Here is a 21,345-nt window from a genome sequence, read left to right as displayed (position 1 = left end):
ATTTCAGGGCATATCTCCTTTAACAGCCATATTTCCTTAACCTAGCCATATACAGAGTACCAGACACCTCTTCCTCAAAGAGGTGGCCGAGCAACCATGTTAGGGCTGGCAGGCCATGTGACCTCCCTGACCCCTTCACCCCACCCCAAGCCTGCTGCACCTTGTTCTGGAGGGTGGAGAGAGACTCTACAGCTGATTCTCATTCTATTATTATTATTATTATTATTATTGAAGTATAGTTGGTTTACAATGTTGTGTTAATTTCTGGTGTACAGCATGGTGATTCAGTTATATATATATATATATATATATATATATATATATATATATATATATTCCTTTTCATATTCTTTTTTCATTATAGGCTATTACGAGATATTGAATATTGTTCCCTGTGCTATACGTTAGGACCTTGTTGTTTATCTATTTTATATATAGTAGTTAAAGCTACAAATTAGGGAAAGTAGCAGGCGTGACCCAGCTAGGAGAAAAGAAAACGGAAACTGTCTGTCCTGGAGAGAGCTTCAAGGGTGAAGGGCACCGGGTATAATGGAATGAAACCCACTTTTTCAGAGCATTTGCAGGAAGTGGATGGCATTAACAGGGTGAAACTGCCTAATGAATTCCGTAGCCTGGGTGCTCAGCACCCTGAACCATTCTGTTTTCTCAAGGGTCCTGGGATACTGGCATCGCTCCTCTGACATGAATAAATGCCGCCTGCCACAGCTGGGCTCTGGCTCTCCCAGTTCAAATGAGGAGACTCCCATTACTCAGTCAGGCATACCTGCTTCCTGCTTCGGAGCCTCCGTTTCTTGGAAATAACCTGTCAGGTCCCATCTGCTTCATGAAGCTGCCAGTCCCTGGAGAGGAGGACCTCCACTCTGATCTCCTGTCAGATGCTGGAAACCCAGAAGGGAATAATCCTTCCAATCTGCCAGAAATTGCTTTTGTGATATCAAGGCCTGCCTCAGGGAGCCACAATATACTACACGCAGATGGAAATTAGATTTGTAAGTACACCACTCTCTTCCCTGGGTGCCCTGCAAAACTTCTTCTCACCTTTGTTTGTAGAAAGGACTGCAAGGGCTTTAAATTTATAGCCATTGATAAGCAGGAGTCTGCTGAACACACATATTGTTTTTCTATATCAGGCAGGTGTGGAGAAAGCCGCAGCATAGACAAAGGTCTTTTCGCCAGTGAAAAATGAACGTTCAACTCCATGCCAGCTCCAAGCATGAAGTGGATTCTAGCAGGTGCAATTAATTGCCATTACATTTATTGGAACCTTGAAAACAATTAGCAAGTGTCCTAGCTTGATATGACAGATTCATTAATCATTTAATATATTCCTGAAAATTGATTTATCAATCAAAGAGCTACCTCTGGTTGAATAACTCATGACTGTGCTTATGGCTCTATTCATAACTCTGGGCTGTTTTTTAAAGGAAACCAAGAGGCTTTAGCTTGATTTAGCTCCCTCAGCTTCAGCAGTTATACAGATTACATCTCAATCCCTTGAAGGTAGAGCAATTGAAGGGGTTCACAAAGCAGACATTTGAAAGGGCTGGAAATGACGTGTCAGGGTCAGGTATACGATCTTCAGGAGGAAAAGTTACATTGACAGAAAGGACTCATTCAGGAGAAGCTCTTGAGGATGATGTAGTTGGGCCTCAGGAACAGCTAGACCTTGTCCAAGTCAATTTCAAATTTGCTAAATGAGCAAAAAGGCTTCTTGGAGATAAAACTCCTCCAGGTCCCTTGCTTATCCTCCTCATAGTCATCTCTGGCAGGTGACCAGATGTTTCCTTGAATCTTGATAATGATGGAGTGCTCACTTGCATTATATTTTGAAGTGGTTTTGATGATCAGAATTATTTTTCATTCAGCGTAAAATTTTGCCTCCTACCCCTGGAACTACACAGAGTAAACCTTACACCTCTTCCGGGTGACAGCCTTTCGAATATTCGAAGACAGTCAACCTAATCTCTTGAGTTTACTCGGCTCAAGGATATGATTTTTCATGCACGATGGCTCTGAAAATCTCTTCCACATCTCCATCTTTAAGTTGTATTTCCATTTCCTAATGTTCCACCTAACATGTGATGTTCAGAAGTGACCACAGTACTCCAAATGTGAGGGGTGAGTGCTAACCACCTCTATTGTTTGAAATTCTGAAAGATTTCAATGCACTTAAACTTGTTTTGTCTTTATTTGAAATCTTCAGCACATGTTGACCCCTATTAGACTGGCTGTCAACTAAAAATCTATGAGGCATTTTATTTGATCTCTATTAAACCATATCAATCCTATCCCATACTCTGAGGCTATTCTTACAGGCTTTCTTAGGAGGGAACAAAGCTTAATACCAGTTTATTATTATTAGGGTGATTAAGAGTTTTCTGGATTTGAAAGTTTGCTTCTCTGCTTAATAGCCACGACCAAATAGAAGGAATTTAATCTTGCTGAGCCTCAATTTCCTTATCTATATAAGAGGGATCATAATAACACCTATATCTGAGGATTGCTGTGAGGATTAAATGAGCTTTGTAAAGTGTTGCTTTGGAGTGTTTGATTCATAGCATCCATAAATGTACACTAATGTTATTATTTTAAATGTTCACTCTGTCATGTATATATTGGAGTTTTTTCCCCTATCTCTACTATTTCTTTACATAAGGCAGAGATAAATATTTCAAGTATAACTAAGACAAAAAACCCTCAAACACTGTAACTTAAGATCTAAGCCTCTTTTTCACTACCTACCGTGAAACTTGATCTCTTTTCTTATATAGTTAGATGTGATGCTATTCCATTTAACAGTAGAGTTTCTTAAAACAAGGTATAAAAAGAGAAAACTCCCTTTAACAAGTTCAGTCATTTTATTAATTTAATTTAGTTTAATTTAATTTAACCCTATTTTTTTTTTTTTTTTTTCATTTGGGCATTCATTATCCCAAGTAAAGTGTTAGGGTCAAGTGACGATCTGGTGCCACGTGGTTGTGGTGGCCACACTGAGTGCCTTCATGCTCTTTGGCCTCTTATTTACAGTGACAGTTTTCTACCTGCTTCCACTAGCCTTGATTCCTGCATCCAGCTCCTTGAGTCTGAATTTCTTTGAACCTGTCAGTTTATTCATTTTGTTCTCTAGAATTTCCAGATTTTCTGGTACCTCTCTACCTGGATCTCCTGTCATTTACTCTTTTTTCCCTCCAGTCATTTATAGAGCAAAGAAAACTATCTCAGCTGCTGTAGAATCAGGCAGGATAGAATGTTGCTCAGTAGCATAAAAGATATAATAACAGTGGGCAGCTTAAGCCTTTGAATCAGAAAGCCTTGGATTTGAATTAGAACTTCCCCACTTAATTGGGGGTGACCTTGACTAAGGATATGGCTAAGCCTTATTTTCTCATCTGTAAAATAGAGGTAATAATATTACCTTGATCTTAAAGGCATGTGATGAAGTGAAATAAAGCATTGTAAGATATTTAGAAACTTCTTGAACAGAGTTATTATTAGTTATTATGTAATTAAATTAAAACATATTGATGTCCTACTAAGTACTAAACACTGAACCATGACAATGGACAAAACAAAAATGGCTCCTGTTCTCAGGAGCTCATGGATCCTTGGCCCTATCACCATCACCATCATCACCAACACCATCATCACCACCACCATCATCATCATCATCATCATCATCATCATCATCATCATCATCGCCAAGTCATCATTGCCTTGTTTTTGTTGTCATTATCATCAATTTCTTTAAAGACCCAAAGGCTGTCAACAATACATGTAGAGGAATTTGTAGGTACCTCAGTTTAGTGAGTCCACATTCTCACTAAGCTTAGCTCTTTTGCTTCATAGCTTTTAATGCTATCTTTGACTTTTTCTCTTTTTTTCTTATATATAATACATGCTTAATTAAGTTATTTCCATAAACTCTTTTCCAGCCCTACTATTTTCAGCCTTAGTTATCACCATCTCCATTAGGTGTTCAAAATTCTAGGTTTAATAGTATGTCTTATGATTTTACTGTGACTCTAAAAAGCTTATTTGTCTTTTTTTCCCTGAAAAATCTTGTTATAGCTTCTGAAAATTAGTACATAGTTTGCCTGTTTCTAATCTCCCAATGCCTATATCCTAGTAATTCCCCAGAAGTTACTGATAGCATCTCAGCAATCTCATTCACAAAGTTTTTCAATACCCTAGGATGCAATTCACTAAGCAAGAGACTTGAATATATTTAGAGTTTCTAGATATTCTTTTATCCACCCAGGGTTCAATTCTTTTTTACCAAGGTTCTCTCTCCTCACATCAGTCCATAACAAAGAAGACAAGAACAAGAAAGTGGCTTGGAATTTCTTGCATTTTCCATGTCATCTGATACCACTTTGTCAACCATCTTAACAGCAGATTTCTCTTATTTGTATCTTGTTCTGAACATACTAAAAAGTCATTTTTATTATTCTATTTATTTTTCAAAGGCTGTAGCTTGTTCTACTTAATAATAACTAAAGTACTTCCAATCTTTTATATGTATTCCTTTTCAGTGAGACTTCACAGAGAACTCTTCGCATCCAGATCATTCATCTACTAAGCTAACTCTCCCTAGTATTATCAAATATGTCTTAGTATGATCAAGATTTTGTTCTGGGGTGCATCTAGTTTCTTTCTGAGCAATATTTGTGTAAGAGCTTTTGGCCATTGGCTCCTATCTGTCTTTCAGCAGAAACATTTTTAAGAGCAGAGGATGTATTTGTGACTCAATCACACATTTCTTTCCATAGCTGTTACGAATATTAAGATAATATTATCACATTCGCAGAGAGTTGCCATGCTTCCATTTTACTGTTAATTGGTTCCTCTTGGGTAGCCAGAATTGAGTGCAGATAACACTCCGCCTGTTGTTTCCTCTTTCTGTTGACAAGCAAAATCATCAGGAAGGTAAGTAGCGAATTTTTTAGATCCTCCAGTTCTATCAGGATATAAATTATCATAGCTATCCAGATAATGAAAGTCTGTCAGGATTAAGATATTTTGTTTCATAACTGGTATTAGGAGAATCTAACCACATAACCAGAAGGATTGTGGGGTCACTTATTTCTCAGTCTCTCTCTCTCGCTCGCTCTCACGCTTGTCTTGTGTTCCTAATCAAATGATATCCATTATTCTCCCACAGTAAGATGATTATGGTCTCCCCTTATAGTTATATATTGGAATATACACTCCTTCTTCATTATGATGTTTTGAGGAAAAAATTAGCCTTCCATTGCTATTCACTAGTCATAGACTATTCTGGTCAGTTGTGGTTACCTATTTCAACTTACATTGTTTATTTAAATTCCATGAATTGGAATACAGATATTGTAGTTAGAGCATTTATGACCAGTGAGCTTCATTTCTTCTAATTTTTTTCTAATGTTTTTCTAGGAAGTTCCTAACACTGTCTCTATTACATAGGATTATTTCAGCAAATGTTTGAATAAATACATTAATTTTATGCTTTAATCTCTGTCACATTTCTTATTGGTTTTAATTCAGAGAGGTGGTGAATTTTTCTCCCCTCAAAATCTCTTCCATGCTTTAGTGAGCATCATCCCAAAAGGAATATTGGACCATCCTTGTGATTGACACAAATATTTTCTAGGAATTCCCATTTTGTTATCTGTAATCATGGTCCAGAAAAACAAATATACTGCTTTCTAGCACCAAATATGTGTATCTATATAGTCAGTTCTTTGTTTCTCTCCCTCTTCTTTAAAATTTTTTTTTTTTTTTTTTGGTCCAGAGGTAAAACTCAAATGGTAGAGATAAAAATCGCACTTATATGCTCCAAAGTATTTTTCTTCCCTATATGACACTGAATTTACTAAACATATATCCATATCTCTTTTGGCATATTTCCGATTTACCCACAAACTATCAGAAGTAAATATTTGTTAGTACGTTTTATATTCTCGGTAGGTTCTCAATTATGTCTCACATTTGTATTCTGGCAAGATAGCTTATCTCAACAGACGTGTCAGAGCTCGTGTGGGGTCACTTTCTTACTCCTCAGCTAAAGGCACAAACCCTGATGACTAGTCTTGCGCTCCTGGGACTAACAGCTATTTTCTGCACACTTGTCAGAGCTGCCAGTTTAAGGCATGTATAATCTTCTAGTGTTACTTTTCTCTTGCTTATAGTACCACAGCTTAAGGTACAGCATTCAACTGAATGCAGGAATTAATGTTATTAAAACACCATGTGAAAATCAAAGAAATGTGTGCATTAAGTAACTCAAGAAAATAGAATTTTCTGCTATACAAAGTCATCCTAGGCAAACAGGTTCCAAAGTTGCCCAAGAAAGGAAAGGATGATAAAGAGTGATTATTGCTCATGTTTCAAAAATTATGCTGACTTTTTGAGATCTGGAAGGAATTCTCCCACACAGTAATTTTTTCCCCCTCTTTCAGTTGTTCTCACTTTGGAGAGTTATACCCACCTCTGAAGATTCCCACAGTCTTGAAGGATCATTGGTTTGTTTGAGAAAGCAGTTTTTATTTTTTCGTGACAATACATTTATAAAAAAGCTTATGACTTTCCTGACAGGCACAGTACTGGCTGAATCTGAATTTAAATATACCCAGTAGAATGATGGAAACCAGTAGTAATGCCTTTTTCTTGCATGCAATATTTACCCTATTCAGCACATGAGCTCGAGATGACTTCTAACCCACAGAGCTTATTTTTAATTCTTTTTTAAATAAAAATGTTATCATGTCAGTAGAGCAGTGAGCCAAATTTAACTTTATGAAACCATGCATTTAAGGAATAGATTCGATTTGGAAAATTACCCACATAGCACTGAAATAATCTCACGTATTTTCAATGCCATGTTTGCATTTTTAATGACCAGAGACTCTGACTGTCGCTGGGGCACAGAGATATAATGACCAGTACCAGGGCATTTGTGCTGTCAGTTTATCTTTTGACATTTTACATTTTGCAGCTCCCAGAAAGCTAATAAACATTGCTGATTTAACAGGAAAAGGACAATACTAGCATCAAGGCAGGTGAATCGGGAGTTTGATGAATTGAATACGAAAGTTGGAAAGTGTCATGAGTCTATTTTTTTTCTCCCTCTTCTCCACATTTTCTTGGCTACAAACTGCCTTTTTCTGGACACTTTGCTTAAACTCTGGAATGTATCTAAAGAAGCCCTATTGTGAAAGAAAATGAAAACAATGTTGGCAAGAATTTTCTGGCTCTTCATGTTAGCTAGATACGAGATTCATGAAGACAATTCACAATGCTTACTAAACACTAATGATTCAAGTCAACAAAGGTCTTTTTGTTGTCTGTCCTTATACATTTAAGTACAAATATGTCACTTCCATAAATTTGAACTTTCATATCTAAGGTGAAGATTTTCATGAAATTTAAAACATACATTTTTTGTTTATCTATAGAGAAAATAAATATTAAATATTCAGAAAGGATTCTAAAGCGGTTCAGAATGCTATGTGTGTCTGATTTGGATATTTTATGGCATTTTTATCATGTATATTTGGTATACAGGCAGATATGTATATTTAGCAGTACTTGCATTTATTTGTATCTGTCAGTTAAATGTAACCTAATATTTCTTTTCTCTCCTTTTTAAAGGAGGCACTGGGGATTAAACACAGGACCTCGTGCATGCTAAGTACATACTCTACCACTAAGCTATACTCCCGACTCCCCCATCAACCCAATTTTAAACTATTCTCTAAGTGGGACTGTTTTAAACATCCAAACGGATCAAACTATAGCGACGTTCAAGGTCTTTGACTCTCCAGAGCCATACTGGGTGGGCTCATGTAATTCCAGAGGTCAGCATGAATCCATAGTCCAATTTGGGATGGAGAGACAGAGCTAATCTCATTCACAAAGCATCCTAAAATGGTGTGACATCTTTATTTAGATATTTTTATTGGGTTATGCAATAATCCTGATAAATACATAAAGTAAATGGTCCTCATGGCAGAACTGGTGATGGCCAAAAGCAATTCCAAAAGCTACCAGATTTTTAATGTGAAAAATACAAAAAACTCAAACTTTGGTAATGACACAAAGAAAATCAACATATATTAAAATACGTTGACTCAAAAAAGAATATTTTGTTCACACTTATTATCATGTTCCTTTTTCCCCTCAGAAACTATTGTTAAATCAATGTTATAGGTAATAGATTCCAGTTAAGCAATTATATCTGCTTAACTTCTGTTTCTTTTAATTACTTGCTTTTCCATTTATTTTTTGATGGTATTATGTGGTGGTGTTTGGTTTTTATAAAGTTTTCTTAGATTTTCAGTAGGCAGAGAACAAATCATAAATAAATATATACATAACTAATCTGACTATTTTTCAACAATAGATATAAAACCCATATTATGGACAGATGTTTGAGGTGAAGCAGCTCAAACAAAAGAAGTCATGGTCAATGAAATGTCCCTAGGAAAGAATTTATAAGATGACACAGTTTACTTTCCTTTTCTATCATTAAAATATTACAACAGAAATGAATAAAGGAAAACAAAGATAAGACATTATAAAAAAGGAATAAAATTCCAAACTTACAGTCCAGATTTTTTTTATAGGTATGTGGTCTGGCTTATAGATGTATATATATTTAATTTTATTAACCAGGTTTTTACTTTCTATGCTAAAATTTCTAGATGACCGTACTCCATGAGTAAATAAAATAATTTACAATAAGCTTAGTTTTGAAGCTGTACAGAATTCAGTCTTCACAGTTTCAAAATTGTAAAGCACTATCTAAAAAATGTTCTAATTTCAGTATTTACATATCAGGAAGGTGATTTCTGCAGGAAGAGCCTGAGAATTTCTTTTCCTTGGAATCCAAGGAAAGTACCCTAATATTATGTTATCTGAGCTTGGGAAATGAGGTGCGTCTTTTTCCTTTAGTTTAGTCTCTGTAAAGTATCATACATGTCACTTATTCTAAATGTCTGTAAGCCAGCTTCTAGGTAAACGTCACTAAGCTGACTTATATTGGTTTTGGGGGACACCCTTTCACATCTTTGGTCAGTGGTGGCTTCTATCATTTAGCTTAATTATTAGTTTATCTTTGAAGAAGTCTGGTAAAAAGAAAATTGTGCTAACAATTTGCAAATTGGGGCCCTAGTCAATTATCTGACATTCACAAGAGGCTGAACTGTGTTTTAGACATAAAGTGCTCCATCTTGTGACTATAATTTAATTTCTCAGTTATGATGAATCATTTGCTTTTAGCAGAGTTACTGATGTAACTCAACACCTTGGGTTTCTATTAATGAGATTCTGAGAGAACAAAAGTAATACTAATCAATTCAGAGGGAAGTATATTTTTAAATGCTCTTTCCCACATCTTGGTGAGGTCCTATTAAAATATTTAATGCATGGTTTATTTTCCCTTGTGACTTCCATGATTTTGCCTGATTTTTCATCTAACTCCCATAATGTTCATCTGTAGAACAATGATTAGAGTAACTTACTCAAAGAGTGAAAATAGGTTATTCTGAATAATAGTAATGAGATGTGTTGGAAGTCATCAAAATGTGAAATTAAAAATATATCAGTGAATCATTTTTATAGACACATATTCCTTTTTCTATTTGCTATGGGCAAAGAATTCTGGTGGATTCTAAGTCTTACTTAAATAGCACAGTTTAAGAAAAAGAAAACTTAATTTTCCCTTTATTTGTTTTTAGATCTAACACCAATAAGATTGTACCAATGTAGTTTATCAACATTGTTTATCTTTATTATATTTTTGGCAGTATTTTTGACTATAAGAATAAGATTTTGCATATTAAATCGAGTTCTTTTTCCAGCAATGTGAAGTTCAAATAAAAATACTATGCTTTGGCCTGAGAGCTGTTTCAATTTTTTAAAATATGATCACCTTTTCATCACTTAAGTAAGATTTGATAAACTACTGGCATTGACCCATTACAGAACAGAGACTCCCCATGCCATCATCAGTCCTCACAGCTAGAGGCGACAGAGTGCTGGAAAAGGGCACAGAGGAATGTATTGTGACTCAGCAATACGGAAAGCTGCTCAAGAGGAAAATTTACACCACTGATAGGCTATGAAGAATATGAACAGAGTGAATGATTACATATTCACCCAAGCCTGAAAAATCAGTAAATGTTTCTTTTCCCCTGTCTGCAAGAGTTGGTACAGGTTGAAAATGTTAATTTCAAAATATTGGAAAAAATGATCAGAGTTACAAATAGCACAGAGGATAAAGAGACCAGGACACAGTGACAAATATTCCAGGCTTTAGAGGGCAATATTAATATGCACCATTTATTGAGAGCTCAAGATACGTCAGGCTCTGCTCTAAATATTGGCCTGGTATTGCTAACTCATCTAATCCTCCCCCAAGCCTTATGAGGTAGATGCTGTAATTATTAGCCTGTGGCAGATTTTATTTCCCAAATTTGATTGCAATGACCTCTCCCAGCCCACATGCTCTTCTACAAAGTGATCTTGCCACTCCCTCTGTCAGGGTGTGGAGTCTAATTCTTCACCCCATGAATCTGGGGCTTAGAAGCCTAGGTCATAAAAGATTTGCAGCTTCCTCTCGAGTCTCTAAGAAGGCACCCACTTGAAATACTCTTGCCCTCCAAACTAAGCTGCCATGCTGAGAAGTTCAAGGTATGCGGAGTAGGTGAGTAGGCAGGCACTCTGGTTCACCTCCTGGCTGTGCCCCAGTGGCAGCTGGCCTCAACTGCCACCCTTCTGGGATGCCCAGTCCAGACTACTGCAGCCCCAGCCCCACCCTTCATCTGACCGAGCTCCATCAACCCACAGAACCCTCAGAGATAATACATTATTGCTTTAAACCACTAATCTTTGGGGTCCATATATAACTACAAGCAACTAGATTGCTTTCCCATTTCACAGACAGGAAAGCTGAAACACCAAAAGGTTAAAAAGTGTACGCAATGTCCCACAGCTAATAATTGGGGTTGCTAGGACTGGAACACAGGTAACAACTCTCCAGTGTTACCCTACACTCCCCTTACACCATTCTAGAAAATATTCTGTGTTGTTACTGGCAGTGACAGCACTGTAGACTGCATGGATGACTCGGATGACCTTCTGGGGCAATTCTTCTGTTCTTAAAGAGCGTCCCTTCCTTTTTTTCTATTGACAGTGACTTGTTTTTTTGCTGCTGAAACATTGGAGTTGGACAGGGAAATGAAAATGGCAAATCTGATACAGCTCTGAAAAATACAGTACATAAATTACTATCACATTAAGATGATTACAGCATAGAAGTGACAGTCAAAAGTAATGAGAAAAGGACCTCTTCCTAGAGAGCAAAGCAATTATCCTGCACGATTGTAAGTTGGCTGTAAATCTAAGACCCACTGTCTGCCTGCTTCTTACACAGACCTGGTGTTTCTATGTCATTGTTATGTTACTTAATGATACCAATTATTTAAAAATTAAGCACAGGGTACTTCATGACATGGTATTTATTATATCCAAGTGGAGATGGTTTCAGCTTTTCCTCAGGGTAGCACAGCCGTTCATGATTCCTTCCCATGTCTTTCTTATTTTCCCTGAAGCTGTACTTTTTTTTTACGCTAACACGTTTAGTGGAAATTTCTGACATAAAAAATTAAAAAGGTCAATTTTACGAGGTAGCACAGTAGCTTAGATATTCTAAATGGCACCCTAGCCTCAAGAAGCTAATTGCTTTTTCACAGCACAACTCTCTCAAGTGCCCACACAGCAAACTGGCCTAGACAAAACCCAGGAAGCATCTCTCTTCTGTCTCAAGGTCCACTGGGACTTCCTGAGCCGAGTGAAGCCATAAAAATATAGAAATCACCTGGAACCTGGGAAAATGATAATCAAGTAAAACTTACAATTGTGACAATCTTAATCCATCTGTCTCTGTGTATTCACTTCATGTTTCATCACCTGTATGGTCACAGGTGTACTTTTAATCAAATCAGAGACGGCACAACCCCTCCTCACTAAGACTTCTGAGTGTAGGACACACAGATGTCATTTCCGGACCATTGAGATTGACCAGATGCACAGCTTACAAGTCCATGTACTGCCAGCTTGTGAGATATAAGAATTTAAAGAGCAGGACAGACTGAGGCCTGGGTTCTTTCTAGAGGAAGTGTTAGAGCAGGCAGATAGCTACATATGAGCAGAGAAAGGGGGACACAGACCAAATGGCACGAATTGGGCAGAAAGGAGGGGCACAAGCCAAATGCAGGAAACCACACATCATGTAAGCAGCAGTGGTCCTTGGGCAGAGAAAGAAAAGCAGGAACCTTTGGGCTGATAAGGGATCATGGTTTTTGGGGTGACAAGTGGCCTGGAGAAGAACAAAGTAAGGTGAGAAAAGACAGGAATTTCCAGTGTCCGAATGCAACCTTTTGCTCATTATGCCCTCGTTTCAATAAAATTAGCCTTGCAGATCAGAAGTACCCATCATGTACTGACGCCATGACACTTCTGATCCAGACTAAATAAGGACAAAATTCCCTCCCCCTTAGGGAAGGTGGAGTTGGGATGATAATCAGAGAATACGACCCCAAACCCTTCCCTCCCCAGTGAATATTCTGCTCATTCATTTTTACACCCTATGTAACTAACTTGCCAATGAAACTCAGGGCAGCCGCTCACCTGAGCCTGCCCGCTCTCCCTTTGTACTATCCATCCTTTAATAAATCCTCACTTTACCTTTTTTTAACCACTACGTCTTGTCTCTGAATTCTTTCTGGGATGGGACAAGAACCTGGAACACCTGTTTAATCTATCGGCAACAGAAGTGTTTCCTGAAATAATCCTGTATTGATTTCTGTTAGTTCACAACAGAAATAGTACTATCCGTAGCTTGATAGGAATGATAACATTTAGCAATTTGGCGTAGAAACAATACAGGTAGGAAATGTTAGCTTAAGTGCTCTGAGTAACAAATGCCTGTTAACCTACATTTATTTTGCCTGAGATCCTGTGTTAGTTTCTACCGTGTTTCACAAAAGCGCTGCTTATGCAGACTAAGTATTAAAGTGTCATGATGTTTGTCATTTAGGAGAGCTCTAGTGTAATAGACACACATAAGTGTACTTATAGCTGTAATATAAAAACAATAAATATTTCATATAACGGAACAAATGATGAGCTAAGAACTCAGGATCTATGTTAGGTGTTAGGTAGTTAATGAGCCATTAGATTAAAAATCTATTGAGTAACCAAGTAGTAAGCCAGAAACATTATCTAATTAATTTAATTACCTTTATCAACACAAAACATTTTCTCCTTATTTTTCTTCTGAGTCCCACACATTCTGCCACCGTTCTTGTCCTGTGTGTTACCTTTGGCCAGTCACTTCCATTTGCATTCTGAAATCTAGTTGATTTGCTTTGGCCACGATAAAGCCGAGGGATTCTGCAGAAGCTAAGGCTATGTGTTCTGACTATTAGACTTTTAGTGATTTTACTGCACTTTAATTTTAAAAAAAAGCTTTTCAAGGCTTAAGAAGGCCCTGGGAGAAAACTGATTAATATTATGATTTCTAGTTTATAATGGAGGTGACGGAGGTGATGTGAAAATAACTCACTAAGGGTCATGCAATGAGTCAACAGACAAGAAAAGATTCCTTTTTTTTTTAGCCTTGTTTGCTGACTGAGACACTTACTTACTACGTCCTGAGTGAGTCTGTTTAGAGCCCACACGCACCAAAGTGACAAAGGAAGAACAATGGCCTAAATGAGTCCTGGTTTTGCCAACTGTTGAACAAATTACCTAAATTGTTTTATTTCAGTCTTTTTGATCTATACAGACACTGCTAGATTTTTTCCTACATGAAATAGACCCTCTTACTTCTTTTTGTATATATATATATATATTTATACACACACACACACACTCACTCAGGCTCATGAGATAACATGTCAGTTTCTTTGATTCTCCAAAAAAGACTTAAAAGTGGTTGCAGTTTCAGTAATTTAGCTTGTTGGGGTGACAAAGAGAGTTAAGTGTTTGCTGCTGTTACAGGGGATTTGTTTGGCGTCCCATGATGATGGCCCAAGAAAAGCCTGCCATGTAACACTATTGGGCGGGAGAGGGGAACGCCCATTATCCACCTGGGGGCACATTTTCAATCCCATAGGCCTCCGGGCACTGGGGTGCGTGGCTAGGACACAGGGCAGGGAGAGAACTCTGCCTCTGGCTCCCTTTCTTCTATGAGCCAGGTGTTCTTTGAGTCCTCCCACGTTAGCAAAATTTGCCTTCCATTTTCATTTTCTCTTAATGTGATTCTAAAATGGGGTAATTTTTATGCACCATAGTCTTCTGGAAGTAAATTCCCTCTTAAGTCACAGGGAAGGTTGCCCAGAGTCCTCTAGGAGTCTTGGCTTAGGATGGACATGGTCTAGAATTTGGTTGTTTCGGCCACTGGTATCAAGACGGGACTAGTGACTTCATAAATGCACAGAACAAGAATATTGAATCCCCTTGAAGTTCTCACAAATCAAGTCAATAGGTGGGACTGCATTAAAAATATTTATAACAAAGTAGTGGAATGTTTATATTTACCTGAGATTCATTCTATTGTGCAGGGAAGACTAGACTTGCCCCAGGAAACCCCTCAGTGAGTTTAGGAAGCTGGGATTCTAGGCTGGTTCACCACTCTGACATCTGTATGTATCTAAATCTTCTGCGGAATAAGTTATTTTCAGAAGCAGGGTAGAGAGGGCAGTTTATTAATTCCTGACAGACCACAAGGTGTTGTCCATATTGACAATCTGTTTTTCCTGGGCAGGCTATAGTAGCAGTAAATCTTATTAACCTGGTCAAAGTCAAATGAAGACATTAAGAGAACAGAGAACAGTCTTTCCATGCACTGCTGAAAAAGCACTCTCCAAAAAAAGGGGGTGGGGCAGAGAGGTTCAAAGGCATGCATTGCATATCATAAAAGTACTACTAGAAATGAAAACAAAATAAACAAACCCAACTCAAAAAAAGAAGATGAAACTTTTAGTCACCTACTTATATATTTCAGGTAAAACAAAATTCAAACATTTTCATTAAAGTTATTGGCACATTTAGCTGACTGTGCAAATGTAATCTTCATTTCTGTCAATAAATATTCATGTTAATTTTCTGGATAAAAAATCAATTTCATGCTAGCCAGATAATGTGGAAAGTGGTTGGATTAAACTATGGCTCCCGGCTACACGTTTCCAGCACCAAAAATAACCATATGGCACTGAATGTGTGCAGGTCACTGTGGGGATTTACGGTAATTATGTCATGATGTGCCTATTGTTATGGATTCAGCAGCCTTTCTTGCCTCTCTACCTGCTTTGTTCAACAGCAGCTGCTGGCTTCAAGCTGTTGTCTGTTTCCAGCACAGAGGCTGAATGAAGAAATGCTTTCTAGGGAAGTCATGTTCCAAAGCAGGAATAGCAACAATAAGCGGATTCAATGGGGGAAGATAAAGTTCACTGGACAAAAGTCTAGTAATCAGCCGGTGCTAATTTAATGCTGCCAGTTCCAATTGGTAAATAACACTGCCTATGCAATTTATGCAGAGTTGAAAGGGATGAGCTATGTATTTAATGGACAGAAGAATGAAATGCTGCTTTGCAGAGTGCCTGATTGTGATGGTTTCATTAAAATGATTGCATGAGTGAGCCTCCACTACTATTCCTACTAACCATGTGTGCCAAGACAGCAGAACTGTGGATGCCGGGGTGCAGGACATTCCATTATTTTTTTGCTAAAGATTATATATATATATATACACACACAAACACATATATATACACACACACATATACTTGTTTAACTACATTTCATCTATTAAGTGTTCATATACACAAACAGAAGTGCTTTTAAGCAAATGCCTAAAACACTTGATATAACGGTGTGTGTGTATGAGATGCAGATTTATGCTAATCACTTCGGATAACCGACTTCATGGCAATAGTATCTGCTTCCCTTCCTTTTTTTCTTTAATATGTTTTAAAAATTGTTTTTAAAATGGACCTTTATTCATCTTACAATTTGCAAGAAGGTAGGTCGGACTGAAACAGATGCAACTTAGGAACTTTATTTCTCACGCCAGGTCCCCCTGGATTCTTAGGGTACTTTCCCCACAAGTCCTTAGACATGAAGTGTACAAATAGTGGGGGTTGGAAAGAAGGATGTGCTCATGCATCCATGTCCAGTGTGTCTGGACCCTTTTGGCTTCTCGTGGCACGTGTCCCACAGAGCAGTCCCTATGTGCCAGCCACACAAACACTGGCTTTTCTCTTTTCTCCTTTACCTGCTGCTCCTGGACAGCTACTTCTCATCTTCAAGGCTGAGTCAGAGGGACCTTCACCCTTGTTTTCCTAATCTCAAGTGAGTTAAGTGTTCCTTATCTGAGTTCCCTTATTTTCTGAGCCTTTTCCTGTAATACTACATACAACACCTTGTAATATTGCCTTTGAAGATGCTCCCAAGGGCAGCCGGTTGTATATTTGTACACAAAATGATGCTCTCCTGACCTTGGTGACTTCCAAATGAATGCTTTTCTAAGAATGTGACTTGAGAGAGACATACAGGGTAAAGCACAGGCTAGATCATGATTTCCTAACACCTGCATTGTGATGTGGCCCCCTCATTGTAATGAGTCCAAATTATACTAATTGCTCCAACGAGCATGTTGGGTATTTAAAACCATGAAACAATTATGTTTCCCATATCAAATGCATAGTTTATCTTGGGTTAATACTGGAGTCTGCCCCCCATAACTGACTTTTTCATAGTAAGTGATATTAATACATGGGGTCCTCAGGGCCTTCATCATATTCATTAAAAAAAAATCTTAGTTTCTATGAGAGAAACAACTACCTTATTTTTTAAAAGTAATTTTATTTCATGCCCACTTAACTCAGTTAACTTTATTTTTATTTTATGATATGGGGGAGGGTCAAATAGCACCTTTTTGAGAATATGAATACTTTAACTCAGTGACTGTTACATCATCTACAAATTTGAAGTTGTTCACATAAAAATCTGAGAAAAAATAGAAAAGATATTTTTGCTTATTCCTTCCACCCTATTTTTATGGTTCATGAAAATATTAAAAAGTAGAGCTGGCATGAAATATTACTTCTCTGATGTATTAGTGAATTATGATTTACTAGTTATAATAGGAGTTAAACCACTATTTCAAAGAAGGGCAAGTGTATTAGTAAATGTAGTACATTTTATAATACAGGTGGTTTTAGGTCCCTTTAATAAGAGATAGCTAAACATTCAGTTTTGTCCAAATAACACATTCCCGATTTTTATCCTGTACCTTTAAGTACCAAAAGATAACTAACTACATTTTGATCATCTGATGACTATAGGGCAATCATAGTACACCAGACATAGGAAAGAGGTTAGAAAGCAGTGATCTGAGTTCTTTAAGACTTATATTCAAAAGAGAAACTATAAAGCACATTAAAATTTGTCACTACGTGCCTTTTTCCACTGTGTGTTTCCTGACTGTGGTTGTTTGGTTGTTCTGTATTACAAGAGGTGGTGAATCTTTCAGAGTTGAAAAATCAAATAGATCAAATTTTTCCATGGATAATTCTGGGTATATAATTTTTCTCTAGGCTTATGTGGTCAGGATGGAGTTCCTAAAGGGTCAGCATAAAAAGGAGTCCTGCATAATGCAGAAGGGAAAAGAGAAATGTCAAGCTAGTGAATTGATGTAGGAACCAGTGGCTACACAACCTGAAGATAAGGGACAGAGATGGAAACAACATAAGAGGCCATGGACTTGGGTTTCCCTGAACTCCCAGTAAAGCCACTCATCCGAAGGGCCAGAAAAATCAATTGTGAAGAATTTGAATTTTATACAGGAGTGATAGGGAGCAAACAGAATTTGGGGACTGGCAGGCAATAAAGCTGGTTTTGGCAGCAGTATTTTGTGCTGATTGGAAATGAGATAAATTGAGAGCAGGGAGGTTAAATGAAAATTAAGTTGAAGTGGTCCAGGAGTGTAGTGATGAGAGTGGAGATCACCATCTGTTCAATGGGGATGGAGAGGCTATTTCTACCTTTTGGTAGAGGTGATCGGGGATTTTTGAACAATCTGAATGAGGCATAACAAATATGGAGGTAAAGACAAGCTTAATTCCATGCTTGGAATAAAAGTAAAATTTCCTATAGTGCAATTTGGAAAAGGGGGATGTTAAAGGGAAATATAAAAAGTTACCAGTTAATCTGCAGCCTTTTGTTTTGTATCCTTTTCCTTTGCAAGAAGTTGAGAGAGTAGCATAAGGTAAATAGACAGTGGGGCTTAAATATTTGATTCTGAAATGACAGGCAAAAGGAAGTTATGTGACAATATGAACACAGTTCTTAGGAGGAAAAGTATGACTAAGATGTATAGAATGACAGAACAGAAGAGGGAGGAAGTGGAATCAGTATCGTGGAAAAGAACGCTGTTAAAACCACCCAAGTGAGACGAGATGAGAGAGCAAGGATGGCGAAAGGGAGGAAGGCTCAACCTGAGATGCATCGTAGATGAAGGATAGGTAGGAAGAATCAACAGGAGCATAAAGGGGCTGGGAAGAATTCTCTTAATGTTAAGAAGACCTGAGGAATCAAAAAAACATGTGGCTCAAAAAGACACATTCAAACTTAAAGACAGAGTAAAAGGATGTAAATGTAAAATCTGCTGAGGTAAAGCACTGAATGGGCCAAAAGAATGACAGTCAGCTATATTGTTATTTTTGTTAACACTTGGAAAACAGCAAAACAGAAGAAAGTTAACAGAAAATCAGTGACATCATTAAACTGGAGACATTAGAAATGTTTTGTATCCAGAGGACACTCATTCTCAAGGTAGAGGACAACTGACCTGTGCTGAATGAAGTTGGCTATCAAACCGTTTTCCAGAAAAGTAATAGTCAGTTGACTGCTAGAAACAAGAAAAGAATTAGTCAGTATTGAAGGAGCAGGAGTATTGAATAAACTGAAGCTCTATAAGCTCTTGTAGCAGAGACTCCAGGCCGGCCCCAGTTTACGGTCTTACATAGGGTTTGAGTGTGGCCTGTGGCTTGCTTCTAACCAACAGAACATAGTGAAGGTGATGAGACGTATGGGATTGCATATTCACAATTATCTACATCAGATTGTAGGGCCTGCCTTGCAGGATTCTCTCTCTTTTCTTGCTGGCTTTAAGAAGCAAGCCACCATGTTGTGGACTGCCTACACAAAGATGTATCTTCGCCAGTTTGCACTTCTATAACAAAATTCCATAGACTAGGGGGCTTATAACCAACAGAAGTTTATATCTCACAGCTCTGGAGGTTGGAACTCCTAGATCAAGGTCCCAGCATGGTTGGGTTCTAGTGAGTGCCCTCTTCTGTGTTGCAGATGACCAACTTCTTGTATCCTCACATGGCTGAGAGCACACAGAGCTAGAGCAAGCTCTCGTGTCTCTTCTTATAAGGGCACTAGACCCATTCACAAGGACTCCACCTTCATGACTTAAGTACCTCTTAAAGACCCTACCTTCTAATTCTATCAAATTGGGGATTAGGAACTCAACATGAATTTTGAGGGGAACACAATTAGTCCATCAACAGGAGACCCACAGGACAATGGATTGCATGCGGGCAGCCTCTGAGGCTGAGACCACTGACAGCCAGCCAGCAAGAAACAGAAGCCCTCAGTCCTATATCCCCACAGAACTGCCTCACTGAGCTTGTAAGTGAATCCTTCCTCAACCAATCCTCAGAAGAGACCACTGCCCTTGGTTATCACTGTGTGAGAAACTCTGAAGTGGAGGACAAACCCAACATATGCTAGAATTCTTTCCCACAGAAACTGTTAGATAATAAGTGTGTGTTGTTTTAAGCTGCTTCATTTCTGGGAAGGTGATACAGTAGCAGTAGATAATTATTGCAGACACCATGGTATGATGAAATTTCTGGCCTAATAAGAAAAAAAAAAACTGTATTTTAGTAGTCAAGGTACATTACCTGTCCCAGTCATGGTTTGCCTTATTCATAATGTGAGGGAGTTGGACTAGAATATCTCTCATGTCCTTTCTAGCCTGAATTTGACCTAAATGAAGTTTTCTAGTTAAGAAGCTTTGATAATATTGTCTATATAGAGATTTTAAAATATTGTGTATTTGTATATTTTGCTAGGCACCTCTTTATATATATTTTCATTTTGATTTCTCCAAATTTTTTTTATTATTACCCTCATTCTAAAAGATGAGATGGAAAGCCCAGAAATAAACCCACACACTTATGGTCAATTAATCTATGACAAAGGAAGCAAGAATATACAATGGAGAAAAGACAACCTCTTCAATAAGTGGTGCTGGGAAAACTGGACAGCTGTCTGTAAAAGAATGAGATTAAAATGATCTCTAACAACATATACAAAAATAAACTCAAAATGGATTAAAGACCTAAATGTTAGATCAGATACTCTAAAACAACTAGAAAGAAACATAGGCAGAACACTCTTTGACATAAATTGCAGCAATATTTTTTTGGAGTAATCACAACATGACTCTCCTAGAGTAATGGAAATAAAAGCAAAAATAAGAAAATGGGGCCTGATTAAGCTTAAAAGCTTTTACACAGTGAATGAAACCATAAACAAAATGAAAAGACAACCTACAAAATGGGAGAAATTTACAAACAATGAGACTGACAAAGGATTAATTTCCAAAATATACAAACAGCTCATATAGCTTAATATCAAAAAACAAACACCCTAATCAAAAAAATGGGCAGAAGATCTAAATAGACATTTTTCCAAAGAAGACATCAAGATGGCCAACAGGCACGTGAAAAGATGCTCAATATCACTAATTATTTGAGAAATGAAAATCAAAACTACAATGAGGTATCACCTCACACTGGTCAGAATGGCCACCACTAAAAAGTCTACAAATAATAAATGCTGAAGAGGGTGTGAAGAAAAGGGAATCCTCCTACGCTGTTGGTGGGAATGCAAATTGGTGCATCCACTATGGAGAACAGTACACAGGTTCCTTAAAAAACTAAAAATAGAGTTGCCATATGATCCAGCAATCCCACTCCTGGGCATATATCTGGAGGAAATTCTAATTCGAAAAGATACATACACCCCAATGTTCATAGCAGCACTATTTACAATAGCCAGGACATGGAAACAACCTAAATGACCATTGACAGTTGACTGGGTAAAGAAGCTGTAGTATATTTATACAGTGGAATACTACTCAACCATAAAAAAGAATAAAATAATGCCATTTGCAGCGACATGGATGGACCTCGAGATCAT

At 37.6% G+C, this 21,345-nt stretch overlaps 1 protein-coding gene across 6 annotated transcripts in view; it reads right to left on the bottom strand.

The window, feature by feature from the left end:
* NKAIN2 (sodium/potassium transporting ATPase interacting 2) overlaps positions 1 to 21,345 on the bottom strand; it is an 854,966-nt gene that overhangs the window by 95,888 nt on the left and 737,733 nt on the right. For 4 of the 6 annotated variants that reach the window (XM_014563367.2, XM_032484810.1, XM_032484813.1 and 1 more), the window contains one exon: positions 18,917 to 18,976. The exons of 1 other annotated variant lie outside the window; for it this stretch is intronic. In XM_014563367.2, coding sequence (XP_014418853.1) covers positions 18,917 to 18,976 — 60 coding nt within the window. Of the gene's footprint in view, positions 1 to 17,531; positions 18,367 to 18,916; positions 18,977 to 21,345 lie in introns of those variants that run through there. One more of the 6 variants, XM_032484811.1, reaches the window with a different exon arrangement.

The sequence above is a fragment of the Camelus ferus genome, chromosome 8, assembly GCF_009834535.1.
Source record: "Camelus ferus isolate YT-003-E chromosome 8, BCGSAC_Cfer_1.0, whole genome shotgun sequence".
In the NCBI taxonomy this organism is placed as follows: Eukaryota; Metazoa; Chordata; class Mammalia; order Artiodactyla; family Camelidae; genus Camelus; species Camelus ferus.
This window is presented reverse-complemented; position numbering and strand designations above follow the sequence as displayed.